This window comes from Rhamphochromis longiceps, linkage group LG20 (genome assembly GCF_057381845.1).
Source record: "Rhamphochromis longiceps isolate RC_006_pf linkage group LG20, R_longiceps_female_GT1.1, whole genome shotgun sequence".
In the NCBI taxonomy this organism is placed as follows: Eukaryota; Metazoa; Chordata; class Actinopteri; order Cichliformes; family Cichlidae; genus Rhamphochromis; species Rhamphochromis longiceps.
In genome coordinates, this window is record NC_140576.1 from 38684448 (window position 1) to 38693846 (window position 9399).

General features: G+C 45.3%; 1 protein-coding gene across 1 annotated transcript; it reads right to left on the reverse strand.

Annotated features, from left to right (window-relative positions):
• Positions 1-1142: 1142 nt before the first annotated feature.
• LOC146645955 (ras-related protein Rab-29-like) lies at positions 1143-5552 on the reverse strand. Its single transcript, XM_085393935.1, has 5 exons — positions 5210-5552; positions 3729-3800; positions 3091-3272; positions 2837-2958; positions 1143-1425 (listed from the first exon to the last, which is right to left on the reverse strand). The coding sequence occupies exons 1-5, from the start codon at positions 5325-5327 to the stop codon at positions 1296-1298; spliced, it is 624 nt and encodes a 207-aa protein (XP_085250061.1). The 5' UTR covers positions 5328-5552; the 3' UTR covers positions 1143-1295.
• Positions 5553-9399: the final 3847 nt, after the last annotated feature.

Here is a 9399-nt window from a genome sequence, read left to right on the forward strand (position 1 = left end):
GCTGGTTATCCTGGAAACCCCCAGAAAGTCCAAATAAGCTCAAAGGAATCAACCTGAGGCACTGAGAAACAGAAGGGAAACACAGGAGGAGGGAAACAGACAGAGGCAGGAAGTAAACAAACTGAAACGCAGAGGGAAGGTAACTGCCAGAGTAAAACAGGTAATGAAACAAGGAGACAACCTGAAAAATAAAAGAAGCTAAAAACTGTCAGCAAGAGTAAAAGTGTAAAAATTCAAAGCAGAATTTCTCGCAGCAGGTCGGAGCTCCCGTGCATGTCCCACTGATGCTGTGCAGCACCCACTCACACACGCCTCGCCGCCAGCACGGGGACGCCACGTGTCGGGACGACTCAGCGTGATGGGAGATGATGGACGGCTGCACCGAGCACGCTCTGCACCTCGTTCTCTCACGATACACTCACCTTCCATGTGCTCCTTCTGGTCCCCACGCCTACGCTGAACGCCACCTTTCCGTGTTCAGCCTCTGCTTCGCATTGCTTACCTGGGTGGCACACCTGCTGATTCCCAAACACGAATTTAACCTTTTCAGTTTAAAAGGTTTGAACCAGACCTTTTCTTTTGTTAGCTCGTGTGCCTCTGCTGGAGGCTGGAGGTGTGTGTCATTCATTATTTAGTATGTCATCATCATTTCACTTCTTTTCTTCGACTTCTTTTACTCTCCAGAGGTTTAGTCAAAGATCAGGTTTGGGTCCCCACCCAGGACTCTCAAACTCATGTGGATCAGGACTGACGAAGCTGAAATGAATAAAGTTAATTGACGAAGGTGTTTAATATGAATGTATGTGAGTGTTTCTGGAGCTTCAATCTCTTAGTTTCCTTCTCTGGGCACCTTGGATGTAGGTGAAGTTGTGGCAGAAGCCTCGACTGTGTTTCTGCTGTGTGAGGCTGGTTTGTTCTCATCAGGGTGCAGCGTACAAACCGCTAAACACGCTAAGGTCATGTGCTGTGTGTTTGAAAAGCTTTTCCTGTTCACCATTGTCTCCAGCACCTTTCCTGTGCTCCCCACTCGGCGTCACGTCATCGGACCTTTAACGTGTCTCACCTGTTTCTGATCACAGCAGTGAAACATATACCCGTGTTTGTCCTTAGTGTTGCTTCTCGCTTTAGGCGAGGCCCGGATCTTTATTTGAACTTGGTTTAATTTACACCTTTAACTCAAAATGAAACTATTAAAGGTGGGAGAGCCAGAATCAGCTCCGAGACAGTTCACAGTCCTACACTTCACGTGCACATGAAGAGTACTTCCTGCTGTGCTCCGAGTGATGCTCGTGGTTTCAGCAGCAGCCTCGTTCTCCTCCTGAGCTTCTGTTGAACTCTGAGTCCGGGTGAGGATAAACTCGGACTTCAGGTCTGTGAATCGGGTCCATGGTGGACTGAACCGACAGAATCTCCTGCACCAGCATCCTGAAACGCCACAGATTTCACAGCTTTAATGATGTGTTTTCCTGATTGATCAGATTGAATTTTCTGTTTAATACTCTTTTTCTCTCTTGCTTTAGATCTTAGATCTTTGTGTCAAAGGAAAGACGGCCTGGATACCTCGATAATGTTCAAAAACATCTCAGCTGTTTCCAGCCAAAACCACCAAAACCTGCGAGAGGATGACCTGGTCAGAAACTCTTTGAGCTGCTCGCTCTGAGCTTCAGTAATTTCAATGATCGGAGAAAACAAGCTGTTGCAGGACGTCCCTCCAACATTCAGAGCATCATCTTTAAAGAATAAAGCCGTCGTTCCATTTAAACCAGGGAAGCAAATATGAAGTTGTTAGCTATTTAAAAGCTAGCAGACAGCTAGCAGTTACAGCTGGCTGTGTCAGTGAAAGAGGCCACGCCCCTAATAATACAAACTGGTGAGTTATAGAAACGCCCCCTCCCCCACAGGTGTTATTGAGGAGGAGGACCTCAGAGGAGCTACAGACATGGCTACGTTCACACTGCAGGCGAAAGCGCATCAAATCCGATTTTTTTGACCCTACGCGACCCATATCTGATCATGGTGTGACAAATCCGATATTTCCAAATCCGACCTGGGTCACTTTCGTATGTGGTCCTGAATCCGATACATATCTGATGTTTTAGAGAGCGACTGCTGTTTGATGGTCACGTCGCATTAAATCCGTCTTTTACGTCACTGACACAAGACAGACGCCAATTATCAGCGCCGGAGAAGACATCGTGAACGCTTCCTGTCCATCCAGTGAAACTGCTGGGAAGACAACGTTGGAGAAACGTGAACATTTTATTTGTACTGTATAATCTGCAGATTCTGACAGAAATCTGCAGCTATCCTTTGAAGCACCGCTCCTCTAAAACAGCAGTAAGGATCATTATTAGGTTATCTACATTATTATGTAAATAAAAAAATAACTTAAAGCAAAAATTGGGAAACATGAGGTCCGAAGTCTTTATATTAAGACCATCAGTCAAACATACTGTTGCTCTGGGTCTAAACAGAGCGCGTTGTGTGTGACGTCTTCTTTTGCGCATGCGGCCGCTTTGAGCGTTCACACTAGAGCGCGTTTGCTGTCGCATTTTATTTGTAGTGTGAACGAGCAGACAAAAAAATCTGATTTGATCAAAAAATCTGAATTGAGCATCAAGACCTGCAGAGTGAACGTAGTCTGACTCTTCAGGTTGATTCCAGCTTCAGCAGGTGCTAACATAAGCTAATTTCCTTCTTGCATGTTACATTTTATTGAATAAAACTGCACATAACACAAAACTGAGATGTGGGATTCTACTGGATTGGTCCAGGTTTAACTCTAAATTCCTAAAAATGAATTCTCTGAGCTCTGCCTCTGATGTTCTCTTCCTACCTCGTGGCTTCTCCAACGTTCTTGTTGTCTTTGACTGAAGTCTCCATCCATGTAATGAAGCCGTGGGCTTTGCTGAACTTGTCGATGGTGTCTGCAGAGACAGCCCTGTGAGCGAGGTCGCACTGCAAACAGACCGAAGCAGAAAGACTGAGTTTATAGTCAGGTGACTCACTGCATGTTAGCAGCCTGTGCTCATTAGCCTGAACCTCAAAGCTTCCTGGTGGATCCTTCATTAGCTGGATGCACTCAATCACCTTGTTAGCAACTAGGATGCAGGGGATGGAGTCTCCGTTGGGCAGCATGGCCTTATTGTCCAGGTCCTCTTTCCAGTGGCGACAGCTGGAGAAACTGGAGGAACTGGTGACATCAAACATCACCACACAGCCCAGCGCCCCTTTATAGTAGATCCTGGTCATGGATATGAAACGCTCTTGGCCTGAAGAGACAAGGCAAAGGTCAGTGTGTCACCAATGCATCCATCCATCCATGACCCAGTCAATAATGCAGAGGCGTTAGATATTTTGAATTTAATTTTTATTTTATTTTGAACTATTTTTAATTGCTTTCAGTTTTCTTCCTGTCTGAAAATGTTCAGTTTAGTTTTTTTGTTTCATTATTTGTTTGAGTGTATTGTTGTTAAACAGATTGAAGATGTTCAGTTCAAACACAGCCCTTTATGTCAGGTAGACAAAGCAGTTTCTAAACAGGTGCACCAAAGCCTCCAGAAGCTTGTAGAGCACACTGACTCAAACTTCAAACGTTTGCTGTTGTTCTACCTGCACACCGTGTCATGTCTGCTGCAAGTCGAGTTTTTGTTTTACGTCATTTAACCAGTCTTAGCATCAGCTGACCCACTGAGCTTAAAAAAGCTGAAGCCAAACTTTCTTTGTACCTGCGATGTCCCAGAGTTGCAGTCGGACTTTCTCTTTATCCGACCAGTGCAGCAGCTTAACGGAGAAATCCACTGCAGAAGGAAACAGTCTGTTTTAGAGACGCAGCAAGAGAGAAATGAAACGCCACTGAAGGCACATCTACACAGGAAAATATGAAAATAAACTCAAAGTTTCACTTTGCTTCTTCTGAAGTGAAACCTCTGTGAAATTATTCATTAAGCGCAAAGAAGTGAGAGCTGGTTTCGTCCAGCTGAACCTGCACTCATTCTCAGTTGCTTCCAGGTATGTATAAACATTGAAATTAACAACGTGTCTCATCCTGTAATTATTCATTCAGTATTTTGTACACCTGGGGTCTGAATCAAGTGACTAATCCCCATCTGCAAACAGATTGAAGGCTGTGAAATAATCAGTGATCTCCTCTTCATTTGATTCAACTCGTGCAGAGAGACTGTGAACCTCATTATTTCCTGGAGCTTTGGTTTAAAAGGAGGAGCGCTCCTGATGTGATGGGTTCAAATGTAGCTGTAGAGACCGGCGGACTGAAGTCGCCAGTCAAAGCAAACCAAAGGACAAAGTCTGAAAATCAACTCCAGCTATTTGTGTAAGAAACAAAGTTTTAGATCATAAAGTTAAAAACAGCCGAGGTCCTGAGATGAAAAATACATTTTGACCTGACGGTGGTGCTAGAGGACAAGTTACAGAGCTCCTTCAACAAAGAGAGAGCAGATTTCTCCTGTTTTGGCTTCCTGTTAAATCCAGAATTCAAAATCCTGCTCCTCACATACAAGGTCTTAAATAATCAGGCCCCATCTTATCTTAATGACCTTGTAGTACCATATCACCCTATTAGAGCACTTCGCTCTCGCTCTGCAGGCCTACTTGTTGTTCCTAGAGTATTTAAAAGTAGAATGGGAGGCAGAGCCTTCAGTTTTCAGGCCCCTCTTCTGTGGAACCAGCTTCCAGTTTGGGAGACATATATAAGTTGAAATGAATTAAATTAAAAACCCACTTTGTGTGTGTATAATAAATATAAGGTCCCTTGAGGAACGGTTTAAAGGGAACTCCCACAGTAAGCAAATTTCCTTGAATAACACGACTTCTCTGAAAAATTTCTAATTCAGGAAGAGGTGAAGGGAACGAGACAATCGTGGTGGGACAGATAAACGTTAAGCTCTTTTAAGTCATGATCTGGTGTAACATGAGCCCAAAGCAGGAGCTGTGCGACAGTCTGATGGTTTTTGTTTTCTCAGTCAGGACCAAAGTGGTGGATCCACTTTTATATTCCATCTGTCTTCAGATTTTACATGAACATCAGTCTGCTCCTCTACGATATAAAAACCAGTTTCAGGTTAGTGCCTGCTATTTCTAACATGACTTCTGAAGTTTTCTGATGACCATGCAAAGTCTCAGGGCACCCAAACACACCACGCAGACCCTGCCAATGTTTCAAAGACTCAAAAGAGTAAAGCAGCCCTACCTCCCACCGTCATCTTGTAGGTCTTGTTGAACTGTCCGCTGACGTAGCGATGAACAAAGGAAGACTTGCCGACGTTTCCATCACCGACAATGAGAATTTTCAGAAGGTGCTCCGTCATCGCTGTCCTCCGTCACGCAACAGCAGGTGACAGACCTCAGCACGGAGAGCTCAAAGTTCACACCTCTGCTCAGGAAACACCGTTTATGAGCCAGACACACATTTTACTCACCTCTAACTAAACAACACCACACATACATGTTCTGTGTCTTTAAATTACACCACATTCAAATCTGCCCAGCCTCAAACCCAGAGAGGGGCCAGGCTTACACCTCGAAGCTAACTGTCCAACAGTGCTGCCAGAGTCGGTGTTTCAACACTGTTTCCTGACAGGAAGTTGCTGCAGGCCATAAATATGAATCAGACACATAAACCACGCCTTTGTGGACGGCGGGCTGTTAGTGACTTCTGTTGGTTTCTGTTGGTTTCATGGCAGTCTGTGATTACCTGCGGCCAGGTAATCACAGCTGTGTTAAGAGTGGGTCTCCTAATCGGAAGGTTGGTGGTTCAATCCCCGGCTGCTCCAGTCTGCATGCCAAATATCCCTGAGCAGGATACCAACCCAAGCTGCTCTCTGATGCGTCTCAGAGCCAAACCACCAACCTTCCGATTAGACCCCGGTTCCTACAACATGTGTCAAGAAGTATTGATCAATGGTTTGATAATAAATCAAATCCGTTTGATAGATTCCTGTTTTTGATTAGATTAGTGCTGGAGTGCCTCAGGGTTCTGTGCTGGGACCAGTACTGATTGCTGTTCTTGTGACACAGCATTTTTATCCATCATTGTCTTTTTTAAACAGTAAGAATACTTGAGCCTGTTTGCTTTTTAAATCTGTAACTAATTTTACTTCAGGAAAAGTTGTGATTAGTTTGGGGGGCTAAACAAAGATGATTTGTTTTTTCAATCACATTAACTTTTGTTTATGTCTAAGTTGTAAGAAATGATTGGGTTTATATTTTAGCACGACGCCAGTGTCCGGCAGCCTCGCCTCTGTCAGTGCTCCCCAGGGCAGCTGTGGCTACAAGGTAGCTGCCATCACCAGTGTGTGAATGTGTGTGTGAATGGGTGCATGCAGTGTAAAGCACTTTGGGGTCCATAGGGACTACGTAAAGCGATATACAAATACAGACCATTTACCATTTACTTCATATTATTAGAAAACACTGCATTTTCTTCCATATTCAAACTGAATGCACTCGGTTACGTTTTTCCTCTGTTGTTGATGCTGTCCCAGCTTTACACAGGACACATAGAGCAACAGTAGACGTAGAACCTGCCCATCGTCTCATCAGCATGTTTCATGCTTCAGCCTGTTTTCAGCAGAAAGTCAAACCTCTCTCATTGGCTGCTTTCTTTTTCACAGGATCCAGCATCGGTGAGGATCTAGCTGACCTGCTGGCAGGAACAATGAAACATTACTGCCAAGGAAAACTACACAGGCTGCGGCATTTCAAAATACAGATGTACTAAAGAGCAGAGCATTGACTGAGAAATGTTACTAACATCAGAGGAATCAGGCTGTGCATCGTAACCAAAGCTGCAGAGTAAACGTGAACCATCAGGACACTTTCATGGAGGCTTCACTGTCGCCACCATCATCTTGGTGATGCAGGGAGAATTTATCTGCTTTTACTTTGTGGTTCTTCCTTCTCCACCCTCGTCCTGCTGCATCTCCTCTTCATCTTCATCTTCCTGTCTCTGGGCCTTGTGGAGTCGAGTTTGACAGTTATTGGTGGGTGCAGTCGCCATGAAGCAGACTCATCTCTGTGACTCCGTCAGTGTGTTTCCAGCCTTTGTCTTTATCCCAGCAGCAGAAGCAACACAGGGACTTTTTAAGGTTTTGTGTTTAAAACGCTCAGATTGTCTGTGGTGTGGGAGGGTTTCTGTGTTTTTAGCTACAGATGTTTTCATCTGTAACGGATGCTGTATGTGACCTGTTCAGGGTTAGGGTTTGTAGAGTTTCAGGTGTAATTCTTTGAAGGCTCTGATCCTCCCAGCAGGTGTTTGGCTGAATGATGTTTCAGGTGTTCAAACCAGCAGCTCCCACAAAACAGCCGAGCTGCGGATCGACACGGAGGAATCCACGGTGGATCCTGAACGTGACGGATACAAACGGACTGGTCCTTGATTTAGTAATGGAGGCAGGTGAGTGTGGTGACATGCAGGTAAACAGAGGGATGGCGCTCCCCAAAATGGAGTAGAATAGAATAGAATATCTCTTTATTGTCATTGGACACGTACAACAAAATGATGGGTGCTCCACGGCAACTGTGCAGGAATTAAATATAAATAATGAGACGGCAGAATAAAGGACAGACAGGAGAAATACATCTAAAACAACAGAAAGGCACTCGTGGGAGAACAAAGTGAAGGAGGTGTACAAAGGTCTGAGTCTGTGTGTGAGTGACCTGACTGACCTGAGGGCAGCGGGTCAGACAGGTGGTGGACAGGGTGCCTGGCTTACCTGAGACAGGAGGATCTGGCAATGGCCTCTAGGGGTGTCAGAGGGCAGCCGGTGATGTTTTGGCGGGTCAGTGACCCTCTGTTCAGGCTTCCTGTTGCCAGTATTAGCCTCTGAGTACCAAACACCAGGCAGGAGGAGAGCACGCTCAGTTTGTGTTGTTGTGTGAAAGCAGTGCTACACACAGAAACTTAACACAACATGTACCAGGTGTGCTCACAAGATCTGCTCACACCATCAGCTGGGATCCAGCAGGTTTCCATCCATGTGACAAACTCTGATTTCTGAAGTAAGCCAACACCAGCTGATTAACTGTGTGTTCTTGACTCTGCAGGAGATCTCTGAGTCCTCACAGTAGAACGACTCTCCACTAGGGATGGGTACCGGTGTCCGGTGCCATGATGGCACCGGTTCTGACATAAACGGTAGTAACCAGACCGAAAAGCAGCGCACATTTTGGTGCTTTTTTTCCCTGAGATGTCATACACTTTGGATCCTAGCCAATCATTTTACGTTTCCGAGGATAGTAGGCGGGGCCAGGTACGTACGTTCTTTTAGAGCAGAGCTACAGATTAAAAACACCCAAAGCGAAGCGGTCAAAGTCCTGCTGTACTTCACAGCAAAAGATGCAAACTCAGCAGCAACAAGTGCTTTAAGCTGATACTGTGATACTGTCAAAGGAGGTAACACCTCGAATCTAATGAAACAGCTGGCGACGCATAGCGTTTTTTTTAAAAGCCGAGAAATGCGCCGTATTTGATAGCTTGCTGCCAGACCTCACACCGAGCACATCTACTGCGGGTGTGGTGCCTGTTATCGGACCCGGAGTTAGCAACATCCCCCAAAAACACGAAGAGGAGAGTCCTGGCCCCTAGCCCTGCCAGTGTAGCAGAAATGATGAGGATGATGATGCAGCAGCAGCCGTTCTTCTCTGCGTGAGTAGCTTAATGTTGTTCGTGTGTAATTTACGTTGAGTAGGCTAACCACGTTATTACATTAATGCATGTAAGGTGAACTAGCAAACATCATCATAGCTACATGCGGCTGTCTTCTTGTTTGATGGCAGATACTCCCTTCACCCTGGCTAAAAAGGCTAAAATGACCAAAGAAAAAGAGGGAAACAGCTGAACATGAGAGGTTTAGGACAAAGTTTGTGTTTTTTCCATTGATTAAGCACTGCTTCCAGCCAAGAGTGATACCATATATGCCCCATAGCTGCAGAAAAGGCTAACATTGTTATCTTTTTACAAAAAAACAGCTGAACATGAGAGGTTTTTGGACCAATTTTGTGTTCTCCATTCTTTAAGCACCGTTTGAGCACCGGCACCGTTTCAAAAGTACCGGTTTGGTACTGGTATCGGATAAAACCTAAACGATACCCATCCCTACTCTCCACCTCTGATAGGTCTTCTGGTTAAACCTGGGTTCGGGTCTCTTAGCACTCACAGTTGGCCTGGAGGGCGTGGCACAGGTGGGCGGGTCGCAGTTACTCCTTGAAGGTCATCAGCAGAAACACTCGGCAGAATCTCAGCAGTCGCTCTGATGATTCATTTCTCTTCTGGCTGGGCTTCATTTTCCTCAAACCGGGCACAAGCAGGCAGCAGGTACACCGACAGACCCGACTCTGCTGCTTTATTCAGCTTCAGCGTGATTAGTTGTAGAAAAACAG

What these genes read in the sequence shown, in the direction of transcription:
- LOC146645955 (XM_085393935.1), bottom strand. Translation starts at nt 5,327, where the DNA reads ATGACGGAGCACCTTCTGAAAATTCTCATTGTCGGTGATGGAAACGTC. An exon ending in GCAACTCTGGGACATCGCAG is followed by an intron (nt 3,273 to 3,728) that starts GTACAAAGAAAG and finishes TTGTCTCTTCAG; the next exon opens with GCCAAGAGCGTTTCATATCC. An exon ending in GCATCCTAGTTGCTAACAAG is followed by an intron (nt 2,959 to 3,090) that starts GTGATTGAGTGC and finishes GTCTGTTTGCAG; the next exon opens with TGCGACCTCGCTCACAGGGC.